General features: G+C 40.6%; 1 protein-coding gene across 7 annotated transcripts; it reads left to right on the top strand.

Annotated features, from left to right (window-relative positions):
* On the top strand, positions 1-27,523 carry DPY19L3 (dpy-19 like C-mannosyltransferase 3). Of its 7 annotated transcripts, XR_008452090.1 has the most exons (20): positions 3-104; positions 1,524-1,666; positions 2,754-2,887; positions 5,877-5,967; positions 6,809-6,930; positions 7,131-7,276; positions 8,944-9,067; positions 9,842-9,976; positions 10,791-10,922; positions 11,983-12,084; positions 12,690-12,763; positions 12,978-13,136; positions 13,691-13,813; positions 14,180-14,291; positions 14,856-14,912; positions 17,750-17,832; positions 22,234-22,366; positions 23,063-23,221; positions 23,858-27,021; positions 27,397-27,523. XR_008452090.1 is itself a non-coding variant. In XM_054079026.1 (19 exons), exons 2-19 carry the CDS (start codon positions 1,564-1,566, stop codon positions 24,017-24,019), a joined length of 2,151 nt encoding a protein of 716 aa, XP_053935001.1. In that variant the 5' UTR covers positions 3-104; positions 1,524-1,563; the 3' UTR covers positions 24,020-27,413. The 7 variants fall into 7 exon arrangements, 4 of the variants coding, with proteins under 4 accessions (XP_053935004.1, XP_053935001.1, XP_053935002.1 ...); XR_008452091.1 differs by lacking the exons at positions 23,063-23,221; positions 23,858-27,021; positions 27,397-27,523 and adding exons at positions 15,586-15,673; positions 15,830-15,940 and having other exon boundaries at positions 1-104; positions 22,234-22,267; XM_054079026.1 differs by having other exon boundaries at positions 23,858-27,413.
* The last annotated feature ends 54 nt before the right edge of the window (positions 27,524-27,577 follow it).

Genomic DNA, 27,577 nt, shown 5'->3' on the forward strand with positions numbered 1-27,577 from the left:
CAGCAGCAGCGCGCGCTCAGACCGCTCCCGCCCCGCCGGCCCCGCCCCCGTCCGCCGGCCCCGCCCCCGCCGCGCGCGCAGCCGGAGCCGCGCCGAGCGCAGAGGTAGGGGAGCGGGCCGGGCTGCACGGCCTGGCGCTGCCCTCCCTGCCTGCCCGCTGCCTCCCCTTCCCTTCCCCTGCCCTCTGCCTCCTTCTCCCTTCTGCCTCCCTCTCCTTCCCTTTCCTTTCCCTCTTCCCTTCTTTTCCCTTCCTTTTCCCTTATTCCTGTAGCGTCCCCTCTCCCTCTGCCATCCCCTTCCCCTTCCTTTTGGCCTTTCTTTTCCCCCTTCCTTTTCCCTTCACCCTTTCCCTTCCTTTCCTATGGCTTTCCCTTTCCCATGCCTTTCCCTTTCTTTCGCGTTGGCTTTCCCTTTCTTTCCATAGCTTTGCCTTTCCCATGGCTCTCCCTTTCTTTCCTGTGGCTTTATCTTTCCCATGGCTTTCCCCTTTCCTTCGCTTCTCCCCTTCCCCCTGGACTCGCTTTCCCTTTGCTCTCCCCTTGCCCTGGCTTTCCCTTCCCAGCAAAGCCATTCCCTGCAGTTTAAGGAGCCGAGGGAACGTGTCTGGGGCTGTAGTGCAGGGAAAGAGCACAGCTACGATGACCATCTTGTCTGCATTAATTAATTGTTAGGTTTCCTGCAAACCAGCTCCCTTGAAACAACCTTGATAGGTGCCCACATGGCTCTCCATGTGTTTTCTCAGGCATGAGGGAAAGAGTTGAAATGGATCCACTGCCAAAGCTTTGGAACAGCAAGGTTGTGCAGTTGAGGCGTGTTCCAGCCTTATCAGTCGGTAACACAAATACCCAGGAATGGCGGTGGATTTCCTGATGTTGGCTGTCAGGGTGAAGCAGGTTTATGTGTGGGGACACTCACAGGGCAGAGAGCACCTGGGAACTGGCAGCGGAACGATGAGCTGCTGCTCTTCCTTTTATCTTCTTTGTAACCTTCTCAAATTTTTTAGTTCTTTAATAGTATAAAGGTTTTTTTAATACTTTTAATAGGGTTTTTTTATATATATAGCGTAGCTTCCCTGGCACCATTTTTGCATCTTATGGTCTCATTTTTCAGGATTTCCTGAAAACCAACTTTTAAACCAGTTTCTCTTTCAGGTGCCCAGCTAAGGACTAATTGTTCTTTGAAAGGCTGGCACTAAAGACATGGAGCCTGGTGTGCGTTTTGAGTCAAGGGTCGAAGGGGAGGGCAGTCAATTAGTGATTCTGAAAACCTGGTCAAGAGTTTGTAAAATGATGGGCTTAAATCTTTACAAACTCAAGATTATGTTTTCTGTATTTTAATTTGTGCTCTATATTGTAAAAATTTAAAATATCTTGCATTTTTGCAAGATACAGAACTATCCTGTACCTGAAGCATCAGTCAAAGTTTCTACTGGCAGTAAAATATGGTTTTCTTTTCAGATACCTAATACAGTATTAAGTGAATGTTTGGGTAGGAAGACGCATTGCTTCTCTGTGTCCGTTTAGGTGTCAGACTGAAGAATAATGAATTAACGGCACTGGCATCATGACAACTGTGAGACAGAGAAGGGTTGGAAAAGGCACAGAAGCGGATGAAGATCAGCCTTCGGAGGAGAAGAATGTGAAGCCTGATGGGAAAGTTCCGTCTGGTGGGTACTGAAAAGGATTGTATGATTGTGTTTTTTTGGTAGTGTTCAGCTTTTGGCATCTGTCCTGAGCACAGGTTAGAATGAGTATGTACCAAATACATTTCCATACTTGCATATAGAATCATCGTGGAATGTTTTGGGTTCGAAAGGACCTCAAAGCTCATCCAGTCCCACCCCTGCCATGGGCAGGGACACCTCCCACTGGATCAGGGGCTCCAAGCCCCATCCAGCCTGGGATGGGGCAGCCAGGACTTCTCTGCACAACCTGGGCCAGGGCCTCTGCACCCTCACAGGGAAACATTTCTTCCTGATATCTCATCTAAATCTTCCCTTCTTTCAGCTGAAAACTATTCCCTCTCATCCTGTCCCTGCACTCCCTGATGAAGAGCCCCTCGCCAGCTTTCCTGGGGCTCCTTTGCATACTGGAAGCCTTCTGTTCTCCAGGCTGAACAACCCCAAGTCTCTCAGCCTGTCCTGGTATGGAGGTGCTCTAGCCCTCAGATCCTCTTTGTGGCCTCCTCTGGACTAGATCTGACAGATCCATGTCTTTCGTGTGCTGAGGACTCCACAATCTATCACCAAAATTAATAGGATGAGACAGCGGGCATGGAGATTATTCCATGTCGGTCTCATCTGTATTTTAAAATCTCAATTTCAATTGGGAAGAACATTTTTTCAAACAAACCTCCAAAATCCAGCAGCTGTTCTAAGATGTTTGAAGAAGATTTTAATGTCTTACTTTGTGATCTAACAGTCATCCTCTATTGCCTTAGTTACAAAAGGTGCCCTGGAGGATATTCCAATTTAGATTTCCAAATTAGGTATGGTGTTCCTCTAGATTTGTACAGGATTTCTTAAGCTGTAATTATGTTTACCAGTTAAGGAGCATCTGATTTCACTTTGCATGTAAATAAAATACACAGTTTACCATAGCAGCAAATGCAGAACACACCTCCATAAAGACCTCTTAAAACCAAGTGTCCTGTTCCCTACGGAATATATACTAGCACAGGCAATGTATAAATGAGTTTCTTTTACATTGAACTATTTGTTTGACAATAGCACAGTGAAATATTTTTCTTCCAAGGTCATACAGGTAGAAAGCTGTGGGACATACTCTCGGTAACTGTTGGTGGAATTGTTGCAGTCTCTCTTGGACTTCTTACTTCTGTTTACGTTGCTACGCTGCATGAAAATGATCTGTGGTTTTCCAATATTAAGGTAACAGTAATTTTCATTGTTTCCTGAGTGCTTTCATAGAGCATTAATAAAAGTGTTAGTTGAATTTTCATTTATTTATGTATTTGTCTTATAACTTGCTCAAAACCATAAAATATTTTAGTTTTTAAAATTTATCTTAAGAAAAGCTGTCCTTCCCACCACTTTTTAAACACTTGATTGTTCCTATAAATACTTTTCCCCAATTCTTCTCTAAAAGCATTGCTACACAGCTCCTCCCGAATTCTCGTTATGGTTCTTCCCAGCATTGATCATTATGTAGGATAGAATTTCAACAATATACTTTTTTGTATTTTTTTGCTCTATAATCTTCTTTCTTTTACTCAAAACAATCCAAAGCCAAACAAAAAACAGTTAAAATAAATAATATGTGAAATCCTGGTGTTCCGTTCTTTACTTGTACTTACACCATGATCTTGTAACAGCGTTTAGGCACAGTCTCTTACTATCCGGTACTCATTTTATATAACATTATCCTAAATGCACAAACCTCCAAACATATTTCAGACATTCACCAATGTAAAACCAACATCTACGCTGTAGGAGGGTTCTCATTCCCAAGATCCAAGACTGACTAGTTTTTTCCTAGAATCATTGCATGGGAAAATAACACAGCGGTACTCGTATCTAAATTTAACCAGAGAAAAGGAACAGGTGAGTCATTTCCCTGCTAGATGCCTAAAATTCCCTCTGTCAGGTCCATGTATTACATTATTTGAAGAGGACAGATATTTAATTTGAATACTTGCATTGCAGTATGTCTTTCTACGCACTTTTTTGTTTTTGTATATAAGTGAGAAACACTTATATACCTGTGATAAGAGTGGTTGGCATTCACTGAAACAATTGTCATTTATCCATGTAATACTGTTTTGTTCTCACTGTCACCTCTCTTTGACTGTGTAGATAGATGGTGTATGTATTCAAAGTGCACCTTCAGTTTGCATTTTCCTTCCAAAAGCAAGCGTTGGTTAATTCCACAAGTTTTGTGTACTTTGAAGTACACACAGGCAGAGGCTTGTGGCATATAACACAACAAGAACATAACGGGTACAGCATTTTTATTCTGTTGAACAGATAACAGAGGGACACAAAGTTCACAAAGAGAAGCAGGTCTGTAGCTGTGATGAAGTTGCCCCCAGTAGATGAGATGCTTATTTGATTATTGTTTTCATGTTCAGTACACTGGAATGCCATGTGCTATCAGTGCTGAAATGAAACCCTGCAGATATTTTCAGTCTGGATTCTGTTCTTTCCGTGGCTCTTGTTTCATCCTAAGGAGCCGGAGCATCATAACTAGTGACGCTGGAACATCAGCAATGTCAGCCGATTTGATGGAGATTCTAGAAAGCATTAAGTTCATCTACCAGCAGGTTAAAGCAGAAAGAGATGCAGATATTATCAGGTCTAACACCGCGAGATAATGAATGTGGCTACAGTGCTAATTTTAAATGGATAGCAACAGGAAAAGCTTTAATGAGATTTCACTTCATTATTAGAGATAAAATAACCAGTTGTAACACAGCCAAAAGGGATAGCAGCTGTCTGTATTGAGTTTCCATTTGTATGGTTGAGATGATTTTCAAATCTTTCTGATCTTAAATTGAACAACTCAAAAATATTTTCCGTTACACAAATTGTGCTTTACCTTTGTCAAGAAAGAAAAGTAATTGGGGCTTTGCTTATGCTCTTCATCTGTAGAAGAACTCAACTCGGACTTTGCTTGCTCAGTGTTTGGAATTACTTGGTTAAGGACTCCAAGGAAACCTAAGCTCTAGGATTTTGCACTGCTGTTGAGAGGCCAAGTCCTTTGTATTTTGTTTGTAATGCTTAATATTGTTAGGATATAATTGCATAAATTGAAATCATAAGCAATTCTATGTGCATCCTGGAGGAGAGCATGCTTCTTTTTTTTTTTCCCTTGAGCAGTGGTAACTTCTTTGTTAACCACTCACAAATTGAATGTACAGAAAGATAAACATGCACTCTTATAGTGTTTACCCATAAGTCTGTATGGCTTTATCGACATGGAATACTGAGAGAAGGAAAAACTGCTCTAGGACTGGAAAAGTATTGCAAGTGAATAAAGCAGATGTTATCTTAGCATGAGACAGATGTAAAACTCACTAGTGTTTGTCTCATAAAGTATAGCATTTGGTTGAATACAGCTGGTGCCAGGATTACAAATTAATCATGTTTGAATGCATTTTTGCTAATTAGATCCCCTCAGTGACTACCCTCCTCCTCTTAATAAATTCCAAATGTTAATATTCCTTCTTTATGTTGGGTTTCTTTTTATGAGCATTTAAAATCAGCCGCTTTTTGGTATTAGAAGACTTTCAAGTAGTGATGAATTTTAGACTGGAGCTCGTTCAAAATCCAGCATTCTCATTTCGCTAAGTGTATGGCTTTTAGTACTTAGTACCAGTGCCACTTTGTTCTGCTGATACTGCAGTGATTTGTGTGGTGGAGCAGCTGGAGAGTTTAATTGTGAACTTACATTGAATCAGGTGCATGTTTATCTCTAGGTTTTTCTCAGACCAGAACTAATATTGGTTTACTTTGTGAACAGTTGACTGCAATGAAACTTGCCGTGTGAGACAGGATTCTGTACTGGGCAGCAGAGGAGGGAGGAACGTGGTTTTTTTAATCTAGCTTTATGTCAGCTCTGAAATAGTATTGATTGTGCTCCAGCAAGAGATGGGAGTGTGTAAGGAAGGTGGAAGTCTTGAGATTCTATCCATTTCCCCAGTTAACAGTCATTGACCGCTCAGCCATGTGCCTCTCACCCTAATTTTTCCATGTATTTTACTTTTATTTGAACCATGTTGCTTGGAATGCATGAACCTAAAGAGTCAGGCCACTGTAACGGTGGATTTCACCAGTGCAGCAAGAACTTGAGTTGAAGGCAGCTTCATATGATTGTGAGGAGCAAATGGAAAGGAATTTACTGTTGTACTTTCACTTGCAGGAAGTTGAAAGAGAAATTTCGTTCAGAACAGAATGTGGACTTTATTATTCCTACTACAAACAGATGATTCAGGCTGCTTCCATCCAGCAAGGTATTGTAAACTGTAAAGTAAGTTTTACTCAGTGTTGCCACTGCCTATTTTTGATAGGTTTTTCAAATATAGTTCAGAACAGGGAACGCCATAACTGTGAAAGAGAGCGTAATACTTGTGCTGGAGAGTTCGTACGCCAGGGAGCCACCAAGTTATGAACGTAATGAATTTCACAGTGATACACTGGTTTCTGTGCCACACCTTCACATTCTGATAAATTACAGAAAACTTTCATATCTGTTAAGGTTTCAGCCTTGCTGGTTTATTGAGTGCATGATTTCCATTTTTATTCTTTCCTTGTTTAGTTTGAATATTGATCTGTTTGTGGAAAGGGGCACTTTTTTTTGCTGTATGCCCGGGCAGTAAGTGGCAAAACCGGCAACTTCCAAGAAAATCACATACGATGGTGGGGTTTGCTGTGACAGTCTCATGTTTTCTAGATACTTAACTGTTGCTCCCTAGCAATTTTGCTTATACTACAACTATTCTACTACATTGTCAGTATTGACATCACCTGTGTTCAGAGCAGTTACAAGAGTGGTTCCCAAGGTCCACGATGTGCCACAGATTCTGTGCTAGGAATGTAAGTGTGAAAGTAAATGTTTTATACATTACTAGACATATAGTGCTTGAATTAGTACTCTGAGCTACATTTGAAGCAGGGAAGATGAAGGCCTCAGGTCATGTTGATTCAGAGGTAATGGAATCTGAATCCTTGACTCCAAGTTTGCAGGTTTTGATGAGAGATCCTAAAATACCTTTGAAAAAGTTATTCACTGTTCAAATGAAGATGGAGGGGGAAAATGACAATCTCCTATTTCAATTTCTCTTTATCGTTAAGGTTTACATGGTTTAGTATATGACAATAAAACTGAATCTGTGAGGACAATTAACATACTTGAAAGAATGAATGTTTACCAGGAGGTGTTTCTCAGCATTCTGTATAGGATTCTTCCAATTCAGGTAGGCATTTATTTATGGCTTTAGATTGTAAGTGCATTATGAAGATTGCGCAGTGAATCATAGCTCCCCTTTTTATTTATTTTCTAACTAGAAATATCCCTGATACCTTTGTAATTTGTAAAAGAAAAACCTTATTCATGTTAAGTATAATCCCCCCCGTGAGTGTTTTTTGTCAACATCGGTATTCTTGTGTTTTACAGCAATACCTAGAGCCCGTTTATTTTTATATCTACACTTTGTTTGGACTCCAGGCAGTTTATGTCATTGCTCTGTATGTCACAAGCTGGCTTCTTAGTGGAACGTGGCTTTCAGGCTTGTTGGCAGCTTGCTGGTATGTTACAAACAGGTAAGCGAGAGTAAACATTCCATCTTTCTAAAATTATAGCTCATGTTAAAGGTAAGGCATTAAACCTTCAAACACGTGATTGATGGGATAAAACTTAGAAAACTATAAGCCCTCTATCCTGATTAGCTGGAAAATGGAAAAAAAAAAAGTTTAGATAATACAAAATAATTTAGAGTTAAGCACAAATGAGCTGACACAGACTAGGGTGTTAAAGCTACAACAAGTTTGAGTAGAAAATTTTGGCTTAACTTGGTCTCTGAAAATGGACTATGTCTTTAAGATGTGTCTGGATCTCAGATGATGTACCCTGTTTGCTCCGGCCTAGAATCCCTTAGATGTTAAAGACTCCTTGAGGTCTCTCTTCACTGCCCCCAACCCAGCCTCCAGGGATTCCTTCAACAGCTTAAGATCATCCAAAGTTGAGCTTCTCTGCTACCTTATTCCTGTAGATATCTGTAAGACTCAGAGAAGCAAAATGGTGATTGAGCTGGTTAGTGCTTTATCGCTTGAAGAATTTTCAGTCTGGAGACAAAAATGAAAGAATTGGCTTTAGGCCAGCACTAAGCTGCTGGCATCGAGCTAGGACTGGTGACATAGGCTGTTATCTACCACTTAATCAAGAAAATAAAGGTACAGTGTCAGTTCAGTCAAAGCTCTGTTTGATATGTTAATAAGCAGCTGTAAATAAATTTATCTGCACTCAAGTCCCTTGCAGAATAATGGTAGGTATGTAGCGGTAAAATATTTCTTCTAAGGTGAAAGTAATTAAAAATACGTGCAATGTACAGTAGTTCTCATGTTTATTTCACAAGGTCACCTTTTCCATTTACAGAATATTTGGAGCAGATTTGTTTTGTCCCTCTTTCTATTAATTGAAGAACAATGGAAGCTTGTTATCCCATATGCAAATAAAATAAGTATGTGGAATTGATGTAGAGAAGGGCTTTCTGTCCAGATGAAGTACAGCTGAAGCTACTGAGTAACTCCATTTTAGAAGTTTTTCTATCCAGCTGAGCATGTCTCGGATGTGTTGCTTCCTTTCCTTTTTGGCAAACATATTCTTTACACAAGGAAAAAGGGAATTAATTTTTTGTTTTTAACTTTTAATTCAGGTTTTGTAAATGACTGCCTTTTGAGGAACTTTTGCTAGCTTTTGTCACATAGCTTTTATGTTAGAACACTCAAAAAATGCCCAGAAGTTGCTAACCACCTTAGCAATATTCAAATCCAATGCACTGGGATCGCAGTGAAAAACTGAGACCTATTTATTCTTAGATGTGCTTTTTGCAAGCCAGAAAATGAAGTAAAATTTCCTGCAGAGTGAAAACTCCCCATGCTGGCTTTTGGGAGGGGTTTTGTTTGAGGTTTGGGTTCGTTTTTAAATTACCCAGGCTGTGCTTTGTAAGCTTTAATATGTAGTAAAAGTTTTTAACAGTAACTGGGGATAAAGTGCAACATTCGAGGTTCAGAAACAATGGGTGACTTGCAGAACTTTCATAATGATGTGTTGTCAGAGCCCGGCATGTTCAAGGAACCAGGGTGTAAAGCCTCAGATTTTATCGATGAGGAGTTAAAATACCGCACAGATGCCTGTCATTGCAACCTCTCTGTCACCAAGTGGTGTTTTATTTGTCTTCAATTTATGAAACTCTGTTTGTTTTGTACAGAATAGATACCACAAGAGTAGAATTCACCATTCCTTTAAGAGAGAACTGGGCACTACCATTCTTTGCTGTTCAGATAGCAGCCATCACATACCTGCTCAGAACTCATCTACAGCCTGTCCAAGAAGTGAGTATTTCGAATAAATATGACACAGGAAAATTAGTATCAGAAACTGTCTGTAAAACTTAGGACAAAATACTTAGTAAGCGTTTATATTGGTGGATATATACACAAGTCACTAATAAGGCTGAAAACCTGAATCATGTGAGCTTTCTGTTAATTTAAATGTAGTTGAAATAAAAAGGAATGAAGATGCTCAGTAGTGAAAAAGAAAAGTAAGTTCTAAAGAGCAGAAGACAACAGTACTGTGTATTTGAAAAAATACAAGAGACTAACACAAAGTAGGGAGGAGAAAAGCTGGCAAAGCACAAGGATTAAAGATTTTCTTTCGATTTAATTTCTTTTACAAAGAGAGGAAAATGTCCTGGTCTGCAAGAATAAAAGCAAATTTGTGATACAGTTTCTTTGACAAATAATTCTGAAGTCATTACTCCTCAATCTGTTAAAATAACGGTTATTTACAGTGTAGTAAAACACACATTGCCTGATAGTCTCTGGGCTGAAACTATTGGCGATCTCGCTGTTTTCTTGCGATGTCACGGTGGTAAAGTACAGGCAAAAATACAAGAACGTTCAACGCTAAAAAAATGTTCATTATCCTTCAAGCAGTTACCGCAGTTAGAAAACTCATCTTAATGTTGTAAAATGGATTTAAAACAGAATTGAAGTGGTCTTGGTTGGTTTTGTTCAAAGGCTTTTGTGAGTTTTGTTCGGGATTTTTTTTTTTTAATGAAGGAAATTATAAAGTTAGATGAAACTTCTTTCATTCCTTCCTTCCAGAGGTTGACACTCATGGCTGTTTTCATAGCAACGTTTCTCTTTAGCGTGACTTGGCAATTTAATCAGTTCATGATGCTGATACAAGCGTTGGCATTGTTCATACTGGACTGCTTTGACATGCTTCCCACAGCAAAGGTAAGAGCGTGTTTGCAAATAACCAAGCTTTTTTTCTCCTCTATCACAAAGCTAAGAGTTTTAGAGGTCTTTTGTCACCAGGGGCCTGGATGCCCAAAGTGACACAGATTGTACACTGCGCTGTGTGGTGCTTTTAAGTAACCACAGGGTCTGTACTGCAATTGGAAAAATCGATGATCACAACACCGCCATTTCTGATTCTTTTCAGATGATTTTATTTCGCTTGATGTAATTCACTCCTGTTGTTTATTTTTTGTAGCTCTGTTTGGACGCGGTGAGGTTTTGACACTGTTAAGGGGTTGCTTTCAAACACCATCTGAACAGTTGATCTAATACCCTGCTGTTATGGTGCTGAAGTGAAAGAGCCAAAAAGGACTATACTTAACTATTGTAGAAGTCAGAGAAATCAGCTAATGTTTGATTGCTGAACTGTACTGAGTTCTGTTTAGTCATAAAGGCATTACAGAGGCTACAGAAACACTCCTTTAAGTAAAGAAAATATGAAACATCTTCCAAATGTTGAGTAGTTAATATTTTCCTTGCTCTGCAATTGTTAAATTAATTTGCTTTATTATAGCATTAGATATAAAATAGGTGTAAAATCTTAACCTAACTACTTTAGGACATAAATATAGAAAGGATATACAGTAAAGGCTTCAAGTGTGGCGATTTAGTGCAAGGTGACACAGTTTTTGTAAAAGTAATTGATTTTGTAAAAGTAAAGTGATGTTAAAATAAATTATAAAACATATTCAAAGAAAAGCAGCTGTGAGTGTAAAGTTTTGTAGGCATAAAAATCTCATTGTTTTTACAGGTTACGTGGCTCTATATCATTCAGGTTTCTGGATTACTGCTTGTCTGTGTCCTGCAGTTCTTTAATTCTATGATTCTCGGATCGTTACTTATAAGTTTTAATGCTTCTGTCTTGATAGCAAGAACAATCCAGGTAGGTACTGAAATATTTTTATATTGCTAAATAAAGAGTGTGATATATAGATAAATGAGTAACTTGTATGCATTGTATATAGAAATTGCTAATACTAATTAGAGGATTTACTGTAGCGAAAAGCAACAAAAACATTGCCTGATCAAGTAATGAATTCGATTACATTGACTGCAGCATAACTGAGCGCATCAGGCAGGGCGATGCTGTGACTGTTACAACAGTTACGGTTGTAGAAACTGCGGTTCGGATCCTGCAAAAAAAATTGCATACTCAAACTTTACACCTGTCTCAGCAGAGCTTCACTTGGAGTTCTGGGTCTTCGTCCAACAGAATACTCCATAAGAACTGGGCATGTGTCAAATTCACTTTACTGGAATCCATTGCTCCTTTCAAAGATTTTTTTTTTTCCTGTATTTACAATTATCTTATTTTTTTCCTGCTACCGGCATTGACAACAGCTTCTCACCAGTGTATTATGAACTCACAGGGCGTTCCTGCTGCCTCTCACTCATGACATTTTCAAATCAGGACTGGTTTTGGCAGTTAGCCGAGGGCCACACCCCTTCCAAGACCCATTCTCCCATCTGAGGCTTTGAACTGGAGGATCGCTCGAGTCCTTTCAGCTGCCAGTTAGAACCTTTGCCACAGGGAGGTGGAAGGCTCAGGAACAGATATTTCAAAAGGTGCTCAACGCTACTGAAATTCAGGGAAAGTCAGAACACGGCCGCTGCTGCCCTGGTGGCAGTTGTGTGGCTGCGGTGGGGTCACCTCTGGCTCTGCCTGGTTCAAAACGCCACCGGGCCAATACGCGGGGGAGTTTTTATGGTATCATCCCTCAGTTTTGTAGAAGAAATCTGTCTTTATTCCGCATACCTGGTTATGCACATGATTTTGCATACGTGAACCTAATACAAATTTAATCCTGATCTGGCCAGACAAGCGATTTTAAATAGTCTGTGTTGCTTTTGACCCAAATGCATACAAAGGTACTGAAATACTAATATTTTGTTCCAAATACATACAAAAACGTACTGAAATACTAATATTTTCTTCTTTCTAGAAAAACCTAAAAAAGGGTGGCTTGCTTAATAGGCTTGGGAAGCTTATCCTCCATGTACTATTAGTCCTGGGCTTGACTCTTCTGATAAATAAATTTATGAAGGTAAGGAAATAATCTTTAATGTAGAAAGTTACAAAATTCATTACATTTAAAGCTATTTGTTAATCATCCGCAGTAATATTAAATAAAAATTGCAATGAGATTTCACTGCATTTCCGAGACCGCTTTTTAGAAATGAAGGCTCGTTTTGCTCATCTTTTTGGTATGTAGATTTTAAAACATATTCTTAAAACATCATAAATAAGCGCAAATAATCAAATAGGTATTTGCAACTTGAAGCTCACCTGTAATTTTATAAACAGCGTAGATTTATACTGCTTTCTCTTACTGCTGAGCATTTGCGGTTTTTCATTTAATTTACTTTTCAATGAATGCAGTTAATGAAGTCATTGAAATAAAAAGGCTAAAACCAACTTGTCCTGATAATCTTTATCTGTAAGTAACAAACCAACCCTAACAGATATTCTGAAAAGTAGGCAACTTGCCCATAATTCCAAACTGAATGCTTACTTGGTTGCAAAGAACTCTGTCTCAGAAAGCCTGTGTTGCTTCACAGTTTCATTTAAATGAGAGGAGAACTGTTTACTGTGTGAAACTTATTTTTTGAAACTTAAAATACAATTTCCTTTCTTTTCCTCCCCTTGTAGAAAATCCTTAATCTTGAGTCAGATGAACATATATTCAAATTCCTGAAAGCAAAATTTGGATTTGGGGCAACAAGGTAAGATTTAGCAATAATTTTCCTTTTTGGTATGACTTGATTGAGTGAAGCCTGCAAGTTGTTCTTATGTAAAATCTTGGTGACCGATGATGTGTTTTTACACATCATACATTTTCCTTCATAATCTGCACAACTGTGGTTTTATAATTGCTTGGGAAAAAAGAAAACTTTGGTCCTTTTTGACATCAAGTTATGATTGTGCTTTTTTCTTTAGAGATTTTGATGCTAACCTGTACCTTTGCGAAGAAGCTTTTGGTTTACTGCCATTAAATACTTTCTCAAGACTCTCAGATACATTACTTTTCTACATCTACATGTTTGTTCTCATCCTTCTGACAGTAGCAGCTGTAATTGTTGCCTTTCGGAACCTCAGGTAAAATATATTTGAAGAATAGTTCCCATTTTTATCAATTTTCTCGTCTTTGACAGGCTCAGGAACTGCCAGTTGGGACAGCAGCGTACGGTGTTACTTTCCAGAGGTACTAAGGAACAGTAGGACATGGATGGGGCAAAATAAGTAATTTCCTATTAAAGCTAAAAATGTAAAGGGTGTGACAAGGCTAAACAAAGAAATTTCTTCCCTGGATTTAGGCTCTTGTGCTGTTGAAGTTTTGTAGTATGGGCAGGGTTGTTTGGGTGGGTTTTTTTGTGGGAAGAGGAAGCAGTGGAAGGGTGATATTATAGAAAACAGTATTAGTTCAATACATTTCCAGAAAACCAGGCATGAAAATAAATACCTGTTGCTGCATCAAGTTGGTGCTATCAGGCTTAATCATATCATAGGTAAAATAGAAGATTGTGGACTAACAGCAGTAGTATTGCTCTTTGGCCTCAGAAGGATTAAATACTCTTCGAAGTACAGACAACTGTATGAAATGTGTCACAGAATTTAATATAACACTTTTTATTTCTTCTGTTTAATTTTAGTGGTTCAAATCAAGTCCAGTGCATGGAAGAAAGAGAAGAATGCACAGTAACGCTGAAGCCTGATGCTGCTTACAACTTAACTCACACAGTGCTTTTTGGATGTCTGGCATTAAGCACAATGAGGTCTAATTATTTTTTTTAATGCTACTAAAGGCTTTTTTAAGCAATTGAGTTCATTTTGATAGGGGTGTAAAATACACTGGCCACAAACTGATAGAGTCATGAACCGTCTCTCTCTCCCTGATGTGTTTCTGCTTGCATAGTGAGACATTTCCCAAAATCCTGCCTAAAAGAATGTTTGGAAGTTTAGGTGCAGAAATGTTCTCGAGGGCACCAAACAGAGTGTAAAGTCAGGCTTTTACTCAGTTATTTCAGAGTCCTGGAAGTCCAAGAAAACTGTGCTTAGGATGTCTGTAACCTAACTGTGCTCATCAGCCTGGCTTGGCCAAGCCCCAGATGATCAGCAAGAACTTGTCTGTGTTCTTCCAGAATGAAGTACCTCTGGACATCCCACATGTGTGTATTTGCCTCGTTTGGCCTGTGCAGCACGGAAGTATGGAAACTCATCCTGAAGGGTGTTCGTCTTCACACATCGCAGAGGGTTAGCACTGTATTTGTAGCATTTCATGGCATTTGTTTTTGCTCCATACCTAAACCAAATCAAGACTCAGAATTATGAGGCATCTGAAATGAATATTGTTTATAGTCCTCTTAAACCGGATATCTCTGAAGTACATTTGTATCAATTTAATGATTAAAATGTATTTTCTAGTGCTTTATATATTAAAAAATTCCATTTGAATACACTAGATGGCAATATAGACGTGGCTATGAAAAAGAACTACAATATTACTAAAAGAATATTAGTCACGATATTAAGGAATCATTAAAACGGTCTGAGAAGACTTTTGTAGTCTATTTTGCAGAACGATGCAGTTTTCCACTTTGCAGATGATACAAGTGTATATTAAGTATAAAGATATAAATCCATCTTTTGTGGTGAGTCTGTATTAAGGGCTTTACTTGCAAACAAAACCAGAATATGGTCTTAAAATTCAAACTCAAAATCCCACTACATGATAAATATGCCAGATACCAATACCTCAAAAATTGTTTCTCCAAATAACGTGCCATCAGAATGACTTTTTTTTGTGATTTCTCCTAGGCACATCTGATTAAGTATTCTGTACCAATAATTACACTACTCTACATTTCGTATAAGGTAAGAATTTTTTGTTTCTCAGTGTTCTGGTGTTTTTTCAGTTGCATGGAATTTTCCTTTTCTCATTCCTCAAAATAGGGGGTTTATGGGATTATTAACATAATCCTGAATAAGCTAATGAAAGCCTCTTTGGAGGCATGCAGTTAATACGGTCCCAAATACATCACTTGAGTAATTTATTGAGATGCAGATGCAGCTACAATGCTAGCTGCCTCAGATTTCACGTACAGTATGTTTCGAGACCTAGAAGACATCTATATTTCTGTTTACACTTCATTACTATAGCACAAACATCTTTTTGATGTGGAAGCATTGAAGTATTTCAATACATACTTTAGTTGTGGTGCACACAACACAGGTACAAAATGAATACTGAATAGTTTTTTTTTTCACTTCGCACTCTTTATAGATAGATTTCAGCTGTATATGTGTCCATTGCATTACTTCTCAGCAGAATAATACCCATCGATTTGTGTTTGTAAGTCAGTCATTCCTTAATGAATTGGTACTTAAAATTAGTTCCTGAGCTTTAGCAAGTCTGTAGTTCCTGGTTTTGCTGAATATCCTGATTTTTCTTTGCTAGTATACTATCCATGCACAGAATTTTTCAAGCTGCATTTTTATCTTCATCGTGGCCAAGTCCTTTTGCTCCAAACATAACCGTTTCTTGCAGCACATAGGCAAGAGACACCAGGGATCTGAGCAGTCTCCAGCTGTACTGAAGAGCTCCCTGTATGTACTGTGTTTATCCCTTAAAGCTGGTAAGCTTGACAGGCTGTAGAAGAAACGACAAAAGGAAATGTCATGTTTCTTTCTATTTGTAATATCTAATCCTTTTTCTCTAAGGAGATTCTTAATTTTCATTCTTCGGCCAACAGTAACTATAAATAATGCAGTAATACTTGCTTTTCACTTAGACTCAGAGGCCAAAGAATTAGTGCTTATACCTTCTGAATTCAAACTAAATGTCCTTGTATTTGAGAAGCACTGAAATCCCATAATCATCAGTGGCTGTTCAGCTCTTCCAGGTTCGTGTATTTTTGTACACTTTACTTTTTATTTACTTTGTTATTGTTACCTTTTCGTATTTGGAGCTCCCGAAGTTCCTCAGTTGTCCCTTGGCTCGACTCATTAAAGGCAGCGTTACCTGAAAATTCTGCTACCTCAGCATTCTCTTTTTAAATTCAGTAACAGTAAACCCCTCTGCCAAAAGTTTCCTCAGAGACAACTGCTTGTGCTCACTCCGAGGTTGCAGTAGGATGACCCTGGGACTTGAAAATCCAGTCTGGATTAGTTAATGCCGTGTAATAGTCACAGCATTCAGTAAGCAGCACGGTAGAGAGGCAATTCTTATTCATGATGAGACTCTACAACCTCGTTTCACAACTGTGTGATTTATTTACTAATTTCTCCAGAGATCTCCTGGAGGGCAGGAATGTCTGTCGCAGTGGTGCTGTACCGCCCAGAACGGCACAGCTCTGGTACTGCCATAACTGTCTTCTAGGTGTTTCTCCATCTACCAGCCAGGATTACTTCAACAAACGTATCAAGTAAACAGAGAAACTAATAAGTATCTGAACTGGCCCAGTTAATTATGTCTCCTGCTCCCCGGCCCTCCTACGTAATTATTATTTTAGTGAAAGAATGCGTGTTTTTGCTAAGTAGCTCAGCAGCATCACATTCAAATTCCTTCTGCACTCTTGGATGAATATTATCTAAATTGGATGATTTATGGCTTTTTAGGTTATCAGGCGTGTTTCCTTATGCTTCCACTTTCTGAGCCAGCAATCCTTACTGTCTAAACAATGGGTCTGGAATAGGTTTCACCATAACATCCTCTGTAGTAAAGGCTGACGCAAAGCAATCAGTTTGTCATTAACATTGTCGTTATCGCCTTTAACGGCTCCCTTCCGCCCTTAAATATTCACTAGCTTAAATAAGAAACCAATAAATAAATCTTTGTCCTGTTATGTTTTTGGAGGAAGGTTAAGAATCTCAGAATCTGTTTCAGTCCTTATTTCTCTCCTCCAAAATTGATTTATGTATTCTTTGTCTTCTGTAGATTTGAAATGCTTTTCCTCAGAAGTCTGTTGGATGTCGCCATTCAGTCACACTTTTCTTTTTTTCCTTCAATGGTTCTCTTTGAATTCAAACTTCTAAAATGCCATTAATGGCATCCACAGCACAGCTGATGATTTTAACTTCTGATACAGATTTCCTACCTTTTTGTTATCTCGTTGTAAGTTGCCATTCCAAATTTAATGTTAATTCCTGAGGCCTTTCCTTCTCCTGTGATTGTAGGCACTATTCACTGGCTTGGCTCTTGCCTGTTGAACTGTTCTGTGATGCCTCTTTCTCTTGTTCCTTTTCTTAAAGCTTCATCTGTCAAGAAGCAACTTAAACCGATAACATTCATCCTGCAGTGGAGGGATCTGAAATATTTCAGTTGTGAAGTAGATACAATGCACAACCTCTGAATTTGGTGGCAACTTTCCCATCAATTTTAACGTACAAGGTGATCTTAACTAATGAGTTCTGGGAACCTCCAGTAACTGCGCATCTGAGAAAAGCTGTTCTTCTCAGGGTCACCACTACAAGTAATTCTGTCCCTTCTGGTCACCTGGCAGGGGTTGCAGGCCTCAAACTCTGAAACTGGGTATTCATTCTGCCATGACAGTGACCTGTCCTTCAAAGGAAGGGTAGACGTGCTTATGTCTTGCAGCTCATCCACAAGCTGGACAACATCAGTTATTGTATCAGAGGATATAATATGTTTCAACATCCAGAACTTGTTTAGTTCATTCTGTCTTCAGTTTGTTTTATTGTTTTCGTTACAGTTCTGGCCAGGAATAATGGATGAACTGTCAGAGCTGAGAGAGTTCTATGACCCAGACACCGTGGAGCTGATGAACTGGATTAAGTAAGAGGATTTTTTTCTCTATTTAAGTTAAATGCTATTTGTGTAGATCTAATGTTCTTAGTTATAGCGTTCTCCTTATTTGTCACAGCTCATCAGTGAACTCTGGTGACCCATGGAGATAGTTAAAGATGTATGGGCTAGTAAGGGGGGTAGAATATTAACGGCTCGAAAGAGAAGGTGTGTGCAAAGTCTGCTTTGCTCTGGTTCAGTATCCTGCTGCCGTGTGGGCTGTCCTGCAGGGAACCAGTTGACCCCATTTGCTCCCATAAACACACACAGTTTTCCCAGCTGAAAGCGATCAGTATGGAGGTGTCAGGCTTATTCCATCACACTGTAGCTAACTCGTTACATTAATACATCTTTACAGTGAAGTAATTTTATTTTTATTCCTCCCTGACCTGGTGTCTTTCTTGTTTAAACCTTATAATTTAAAAAAGCTTGGCTGTACAGCTGTAGGGCTGGAAAATCTGTTGAACTGTAAAATAATCTAAATTGTTTATGCTTATTAGAATTGATCGCAACATGTGCTCTAAACTGTAAATAAAATATTCGTAATTGAACTTAAACTTACCACAGCAAAGCATAGGTGCAAAGTCATGGTTTAACCCCGGGCGTCAGCGAAGCCCCACGCAGCAACTCTCTCGCTCCGCTGGGTGGAATGGGGGAAGAGAGTCAGAAGGGTAAATGTGAGAGAATTATTGTGTTGAGATAAAGACAGTTTAGTAAGTAACGCAAAAGCCACACACATGCAAACCAAAACAAGGAATTCATTCCCTGCTTCACATTGGGAGGCAGTTATCCGCCATCCCCAGGAAAGCAGGACTTCATCACATGTAACAGTTAATTGGGAAGACAAAATGCTACTGTAATTCCAAGTGACCTCCCTCTTCTGTGTAGAAAATTAACTCTGTCCCAGCCAAAACCAGCACAGGGAATACGAGTTAATCATTTCAACCCCACCTCATCACTCCTGCATTCTCACAGAGCATAGGGAGGTATTTTTTAGGTGGAGTACTGCAAACAGAAGATCCTGAGAAAAAGGGCCAAGTAGGATGCTCTCGGGAGGACTTAAGTTAAGGCTATGTTCCCTGTTAACATAGAGGAACCACAAACAACCTGCAGGTTAAGTCCTGAACAGAGGATCCCTGCGACTTGTATTTATTTAGAATGCTGACAAAGATTTTTTTAAAAAAATCAGTTCTGTGTTCTGGAGGAAAACATTCTGAAAGTAAACCTGATCGTACTACATTATCACTGAACTATTTGAAGTGTCTCCTTGGAGCTCTGCCTTCTGTTTTCATATGCAATGAAGTTCAGGGAAACCAGTCGCCCTGCCTATTCTACACATAGCAACGTATTTACACTCTGTGATGTTGTATTTCTTTAATCCATAAACTAGGAGGAGTAGTTTAGATGTAAAATACACTACAAGCCTTCACTGAGTTATTTCGAAAGCAGACCATGGTTTTTTCCATCATTTAGAATCTTTGCAGCGGTATTGACATGTTTTTGTGACTGATGTTTAGCAGCCAGTTCCATTTAGCCCTCCTGTTTGGTAAATATCTGATAGTTCAGGTCTCCTGTGTACAATATACAGAGTTATGTATAGATTTATACATAAAATATGCATGTGGAGTTATTCCCAGCCACGAACTGGATTCGACTGGCTCCGATGAGGATAATTTTTCATAGGTTCTCAGTGCTGAGAATGCTGAGCTGGTGCATGTCCTCGTCTCATTTCAAGTCATGACAGACAATTAGAGAGGGAAATTTCCTGCTTAGAATTTATTGTGTTTAGAAATATTATTCATGTAAAGAAGAGTTAATTATCTCTGCGTTAAACACAAGTCAACAAAATTTATGGTAAGTTTCTCGAAGCGGGACAGATTTTCTTAAGTTTTGTTGTGTAAGAGGAATATTTTACTTTACTAACGTTTGATAGTTCTGCTGTAGTTAATGATCTGTCAGGGCTGGTGTCAGGAACTAATCATTCATTATTAAAACTCAGTATAAGAAGCTCTAATTTGTCACGTGTAGCAGTGAATTAGGAGTAATTCATCTGTCTTGCAATCTCTCCACAACAAGAAAACCCTTCCATCTGCTTGGATCTCAGTGCACATTAACTTGTGCAAACATACGATCTGAGTAACAGCCAGCTATTAGCCTGTCCACTGCCAAGGGTCTGCAGATGTATTTTTCACCCTAACCCTTACTGAAATTACCATATCATATTCAGGAAGATAGACTGGGTTATACCTTTATAACAAAGTTACTGCATAGTATTGGGCTGAATCTATAGTTTTTACATAATGATCTTTTATATTGCAGTCTCTCGCTTTTTCCTGCCCGTCATCCCATTTTCTTAGCTTCAAAAAAATAAGAAGTCAAGAAGGTGCTGCCAGGGCCGCAGGGATCGCTCGCAGTTGTGCTCCCAGATGAGAGAGAGATTAAAATTCTTAGTTTTGGTCTTTCTCCCTAAGACAACAGCGACTCTTATTTGTGAGATGGGGAAGAGTATCAGTAGAATGGGCAGATCAATAGTGTGGGCTTCCCCACTCTGTTTAGTGCCGGTAAGTGTTTAAGAAGCCTTTAGAGGGGAAGCATGTCTAGAATTGTGCAATATTTGTGGAACAAGCGGTTACCAAAAGTCAGAGAAAAGCTGCTTAGAAATCTCAGACATCGGCCAAAACGGTGGGAAAAGGGACTGAGGTTGAGATTTGGCAGAGCGTAGTTTTGTGTCAGCTGCATTTGAATCGGGTGGGGGGGACAAGCAGACAGGTTTATATATTCATGGAAACGCTGCAGATCTCCGGAAAGCTACACAGCTCAGCTCTGGAGGACTTGTCATAGAAATAGCCTTTTTATTTCTAATTAAGTGACCTGTCATTGCAACGTTGGCCATTTCTGTAGGGCTTCCTTAAAACCAACTCACCATAATTCTTAAACAGCTTAAGAGGAAGAATTCCTACCACTTTTGGAGTCTGGGGGAGTAGTTCCTCTAAAACCCTTTTATTTTGAGTGAGTTATTCTTTAGTATTTCTATAATGCTAAGTTCTCTAAGTTCTTAAATGTAGGAAAAAAAAAAGCCTCATACTCTCTATCATAGTGCTTAGTTTACCCATTAGTTCAGCTGTAATTAACTTGTTGAAAGCTTAGAGCTTCAGAAATAAATGAGATTATTTGTTGAAAATGCCATCAGGGCTGCTTGGCGTGACATTCAAATTATGTAATGTAAATCAGTTTGACCCTGAAGTCCTTGTCATTATTTAGTGACGTTTCGTACAGAATAAATTGTTTGCAGGTTGGGCAGCATGGTTCAGCAGAAAACTATAAAAAACAAATTATCCTTTCATTTTATACATCACTTGTAGATCATTTGCTGCGTTTTTCTGTGCTAGGGCAGTGTCAGTGTAGAGCAGTGCCACACGACGCTTGTGGCTTTGAATATTTTAAGTAAAAAGGAAATTTTTAAGAGAGATTAAATATTTTCAGACTTCAAAATGAAACTGCTTTTATAAACTGCTGAGAAAGCAAATGAACTAATAATTACAAACCCTTCCTAAAACTCCTGCGATGGAACATTAATCTCATATAGGAAGGACAGAGATTCTGTTTTTAATAGGCCCGTCTAACTTTACCGATAGACTGCTAAGTGTAATCTCTTGAAAGGTGGTAGTAAAATTTAATTCCTGTCTCTCAACATTTTCAAGCCGATCCTGGAGCTTAAAGAAGACTGAAAATACAGCTGTGGCTTCCAAAGGCTCCCTGGAGCGCACCCAGAGCCTCACAGTGTGACTGCTGTCGGTGCTGTGCGTGCACGTGTGTGATATCGGGCAACTGTTGACGTTCCTGCCCGATTCCCTTTTACATGGTCTAACATGTGCTTCTCTGTTGTTTCAGTCTCGATAGGAACTGTCATGGTTCCGTGCTAACTAAGCGCCAGAAGACACTTACGTGTGCTATGCCCATTTTTAATTAGCCTAATGACAGCAGTCTCTGCTCCCCGGCAGTTGTACTTTATCTTTTTGCTCTGTGGTGTCTGTGTGTGTTTTGGATTGGAAACTTGCTGGGGGGAAGGTGAACAGAAAAGTCACTCTTTAATTATGGGTATTTAAACAGTCCTGAGACGCCAGGGCTGTGACTTAGCTAACAGTTCTAGACCTGGCTTTGAATTTCAGGTGAGATCACAGGACCAATAATTGACAGTGGTTTTGTCTGGCATCTTCTGCATCTCCCCCACCTCCACTCACTTTTTGCAACTGGGGTGACTTTTCTCATCATTTGCTCCCTGAATAGAGGAAAAAATATTTTTTCAGTCACTTTTTTTCCTTCTGATGGGTAACAAGCAGTGCAAAAATGCCCCTGCAGAGCCTTCCTCAGACTTTGTCACCATTTGTGTAGGTCAAACACTCCAAACACAGCGGTGTTTGCTGGGAGCATGCAGCTGTTAGCAGGAGTCAAACTGTGCACGGGACGGACCCTAACGAATCACCCCCATTATGAGGATAAGAACCTGAGAGAGAGAACAAAACAGGTAAGAGCGTTCTGACGGTTCAAGCTGATTCTTACCTGTAGCAGTGGCTCTGTTCCAGGTGACTCACGCAGTCTCTGGTTGCCTGTCGCAGACATCATGCACTTTACTCATTGACCTGACTTATTTTCAGATACAGTTCCAGAATTTAACAACTTCTGTGAAATCTGTAGTACTTTGGGTATCTGCTGACTCGCCTCTGGCAGGCGATTTGTGTCTGATACCGTACCGAGGTGCTCGAGGCAGTTCTGAGTGAAGCAGTGTGGGTGCTGCTGGCATTTCCAGATCCTGCTGCCCAGCTCCCTTCAGTTCCCAGACCAGCTCATACCATTTTATGTAGAAACCACCTCAAGAAACTCCACACAAAGCTCGGGAGGTTGTTTTAAACTGTCCTTTCCTATAATTTAGACATTCTGAAGTTTTAGAGGCCTCTACCAAGGCCTTTCTGCAGGCAGCAGCACCATCCGGTGTGCTCGTAGCCAGCAGCAGCGCGATCGTGCCTCACAGCAGCCACAGCACAGAACTGCGAAGTGACTCTTGAATAAATTAGTTTTATATTTTTATTTTAAAATATTTAAATCGAATCCCATGAGTTATTGATCTCATGTCTCTGGTTCAAGGTCAAGGAATTATGAAGGAGCAAACCAAGAAATAGTGATAATGTGGTGTATCTTACAGCGTAGTTTTCTTCCTCCACAGATCTATCAGATCTACGCCAAGCGATCTCCTGAAGATGTTTACCGAATACTGCGATCCTTTGGCACAGACTACGTGATCCTGGAAGACAGCATTTGTTACGAAAGGAGACACAGTCGAGGCTGTCGGTTACGTGACTTACTTGACAGAGCTAACGGCCACGTAAGTAGTCTTTACAACATTTATAACAGTACATTTTCCTTAATTGCTTTTTGGAGTATTATTACAATTTGAAGAAGTTTGGCTTATTCCCACTTAATCGGGAGTGGGGGGAGTAAAAATCTCATGGAGCCTTTAGACATTCTCAAAATCACCAAACTGGACGCTGTTTGCTTTTAGCGGTATTTGATAATAAAAAAAGGAGGAATTCACCTGGGCAAAATAAGTAAATCGCTTCCTGATGAGGTCCAGGTTAGTGGCACACAGATTGTATTCTCTTTTTGGGGTGCAAACCCTTTCATAGCTCCACTTCCCTCAGCACCGGCGGGCGGTTATCTCACTCCATTGTGTCAAGGGAGTTCTCAGCATCTCTGTGGCTAACGTGGAACCACGGCAGAGCACGTAACCAGGGCAGATACGTCCCTCTGATAGATCAGCTCTGGCCATTACAGAGAGAGCGATACTCTAAACCTTACTGCTGTCCTGGTGTTTTCTCCCTCACGCTGGTTTCCCACAGCGGCTGTTGACACTGCCCAGCCTGACCCTCACAGCTGCTCTCAAGGTTGTTTTTAGCTTCTCGTTGGCTGTAACTGTGAATTGGCTAAAGGCGTTTCGCAAATCTGTTCCATTTCGTTACAGATCATGGATGGTTTGGGAGAGAATGAACCTGAATTGAAACCTTCGCTGTATCCTCGCTTCTGTGAGGAGATTAAAAAAAACCTGCCTTCTTACACCGTGCACTTCACTAGGGTGTTTCAGAACAAAACATTCCACGTTTACAAACTTGCCAAGCATAAATAACATTTCCTACCACAGCTTCAAGTTCAGTGTTTTAATGCTAGGACCCACAGTAGGAAACGCAGAAGTTTACAAACACGTTACATTTGTGAGACATTTTACATTGCTGGTTTCTTGTTTAATTCCCGTGATTCTTACTTTTTTTAGACAGTTTAGTTTTAATAACATTCCTGATCTTGCCAAAATTTTCATAGATTCGTAAGTCAAAGCTAGCAGAGACCATTTTGGTTATAAATTCTGACCCAAATACCTAGGAGAGAACTGTTCAGCAGTTTTAACCCATTGAAGGATGCACAGAGCGTGGAGCTGGCGTAAGCGCTGGAACAGCCTGGCAAGTCCTGGGATCTTTACTATGAAATGGCAGGAGCTCGATGCAAGCAGCCACGCTGCTCCTGTACGGAGTGTGCATCATCTTTGTGTATCCTTAAAATACTCAGAAAAATTTGGTTTTCTCCCAATCTGATCCTCTTTGGCAGATCCTTGTGCTCTTTCAGTGCCTCTTTTTTTAATCCTTTGGGAATGCGTGCAGGTAGGAGTTTCTGACCTTGTGAGAGTGAGTGCGGAATCAGCAATCGCGTTTCAAGAGTTCCTTTAATCATTGTCCGGTATTTGCAGTGATACAGAAGCGCACTGGTTCATAACATTAACCACTTAGTGACAGAGTGTTACGTATTTCTAATGAGAATAAGGGTTGGGGCATGCTTGGTACATGTTGCATGTTTGTATCCTCATAAAATGCTCAGAACAAACAAAAATACAAATTTCTCAGCTTGGATTCTCACAGCACTATTTTCTGTATTTGCTTTGTGAACTACAGGGGATCCTTTTTCTCCCCAGACGAATTCCAGGAGGAACCAAAATTGAACACTGATGACCTTACAAACGATAAATTCCTCTCCGCCATCTGCAGGAAACTTGGGTCTTTAAAGTCTGTTCAGGTATCAGAGCTTTGCTTTGTGGTGTTTCAGGCACAGAGCTCTGTATTTTAGCACAAAATCATTGTTTCCTTGATTTTTATCTGAAAAAATAGACTACAGTTGTTTTAAATTGACTTGGAATTAAGTGAAGCCAGGCCTCGATCCTGAGAATTTTGTGCTTTGTTTGTACCCTGTGTCTTTTTATCAGTTGGAACTTTGTGAATTGTATTGACTTTGTAGATGTTGTGTAGGAAACACATGAATTTTTCTGTGTTTTAGCACTGCTTTGGTTTTATATTGAAATTAGAGATTAAATCTGATTGAAAGTCTAACAGCACTCTCCAACTGTAATTATTTATCCACTGGAATCATTTGTTTCTTGTGGAAAACAGAACTGGAATGATCAAGTGCCTGTAGGCCAGTGCTGAATTAATGTTTGAACACTTGTAAGAGCGTCTGTGGTCTGTGCAAAGAACTCAGTTACAATAATTACCACTGCTATTAATTTCTAATGATGAGAAACTCACAGTTAATTTAATCGAGATGCGTAGTGAGATTCGCTTTCACAATGGAGCTGTCTCAGCTCCAGATGATTTAAGTGTTCTCCCTTCTCTGTTGTACGAAGGTGAGTTACTGCAGGGATGGAGATGGTTCTGTCACATGCTCAAACAACTTTCTATTCGGTCAATACTCATTAAACAATGTTCCCCACCTCCCTGCGAGCGCAGAGGAAGGTGCGCTTTGATCAGGCGGTGCTTAAATCAAACGGTGGCAGGCGCTGGGTTGTTAAAGCCAGCAGCTGGAACTCGAGATCATTTCTCACCTGGATCCCCTAATGAGGTTGGAGACCACTGCAGTTTAAGAGAACGCAATAATAAAACGCTCTAATCAGTATTAGGAGTTTAATTAGGCTCATGATGGTGCACGCCTGTTCCTGCTGAAGGCGTGGGTCAGTGAGCTCTGTGCTGAGTGCCTTACGGTAATTAGAAACAAGCACACCGAGGGCAAAGCTGGGTCCGGGCTCTGCTGTGTTTTACAGTGTGGTCGTGTCTTTCCTCAGAGGTGTGGTACCTTTGCCGTGAGCCTCTCCAAGATCCAGGGCCACCCGGGCTGTTGGGGTTCGCTCCGAGGCAGCTGAGACGGAGGAGGCCAGGCTGGCACAGAAACGTTTGTAAATGGTCTTTTTTCAAACCCGCAGGCTCTGATGTTGTCAAAGGAGATATTGAACCTTTTTGTAGAAACGACCAAGTGCAAATTTTTAGGTTTGATTTTTCAGTGTTTTTAAACCACCACAGCCCCTGAGGTGCCATTGGTCTTGGGAAGGCGTAAACCCCAGTCAGGCAGCAAACCTCCCTGAAGCTGCAGGGGCAAGCGTCGCACACGCAGGGGCAAGCGGGGCACTTTGGAGACTGCTGGCTCTTGCAGGTCCCAGGCTGTGGAGTCTGGGTTGCTGCGATGCTTCTAAACCAGCCCAAAGGCTCCTGTCACGGGCAGTATTAATGCTAAAGGGACGGGCGTTGTTCAGCGACTGCAGGTGCAGCGTTTGGACCAATCTCCTTGAAACAGAAAAACAAAATTCCAAGCAATACGACCACTCCCCAGCTCAGAGAGGAGCCACACGCGCATCACCACAGCCCTTGGGGGGAGGGAGGCACTGCTGCCGGCTGGAATCGCAGGGAGCAGAGGTGCTGGGGAGCTGGGGACCGTGTCCCCCGTGCCCAGAGGTGGGGGCGAGAGCCTGAGCCTTGGAGCAGGTGGGTGCCGGTTTAGCTGCCTGATCTTTACTTTCGGTGCTTCCCATGTCTTGTTGGGGCCTGTACTCACTGCATTAAAGAGGTGCCATTTTTACACATCACTGTGCCTGTTCCTGGCCTCCTCAGCCTGACACTCCTCATTCCCAAGTGGCTGCTGTGGCACCGCTGTTCCATTGTGTGAAGTGTGATCGGCCCCAGGAACGACCCTTGTGGCAGGGCCTTTGCCCGAGTCTCACCTATCACCGGCGATGGGAATGGCACCGCTGTGACTTCGTGTGTACGTGACCCGCCGGCCTCCAGGACCTTTCACCTGCCTGTTGTCGGTGGAACTGGGGTATGAATTCCTTTTTGTAGATCGCAGAGACAAAATGTTATCAAGTAGCCAGAATGTTTTTAGGGGAGAAAAGCCTTTGAGATCCGTAAATACATGTTCAGTCCTTGTTTCAGTTCTGCCACTGAGATCTAACGCAGTTGGTTTATATCTTCTTGTAACGAGATGTGATTACTATTGTATATTAAATAAACTGTGTAATTTGAAGGACATTTTGTTTGTTGTTTTTATGTTGGGAGGGATCAGAAAGGGGCAGTTAGGGAGTCAGCTTTGTTTCAATCCATATGGAGTGTGTTTCAGAAGGAGATTCTGCCTTCTCTCCAGCTGGTTGCAGTCCATGTATCACTGACATTTTACATCATCTTTGTGTTTTAACAGCTTGCTGGGCTTCCTTCCTCCGTGACAAGTTGGAGGTGTATCATCAGCCACAAGCTCTTCCGGTCATCACCCGGCAGACTTCAGCATTCACAAGGTCAGTCGCTTGCGGCGTTGACTCCATTTCGGCCAATGGCATCTGCTTTGACCAGCAGAGCTCTGCTTGTGTCCACATTGTGGCTCA

Source organism: Cuculus canorus, chromosome 13 (assembly GCF_017976375.1).
Source record: "Cuculus canorus isolate bCucCan1 chromosome 13, bCucCan1.pri, whole genome shotgun sequence".
Taxonomy (NCBI): domain Eukaryota; kingdom Metazoa; phylum Chordata; class Aves; order Cuculiformes; family Cuculidae; genus Cuculus; species Cuculus canorus.

Excerpts from the sequence above, each read along its gene's own strand:
- DPY19L3 (XM_054079026.1), top strand. The coding sequence starts at position 1,564 with ATGACAACTGTGAGACAGAGAAGGGTTGGAAAAGGCACAGAAGCGGAT. Across the intron at positions 12,085-12,689 it reads TGATAAATAAATTTATGAAG|AAAATCCTTAATCTTGAGTC; the intron begins GTAAGGAAATAA and ends CTCCCCTTGTAG. Across the intron at positions 13,814-14,179 it reads CTGGCATTAAGCACAATGAG|AATGAAGTACCTCTGGACAT; the intron begins GTCTAATTATTT and ends GTGTTCTTCCAG.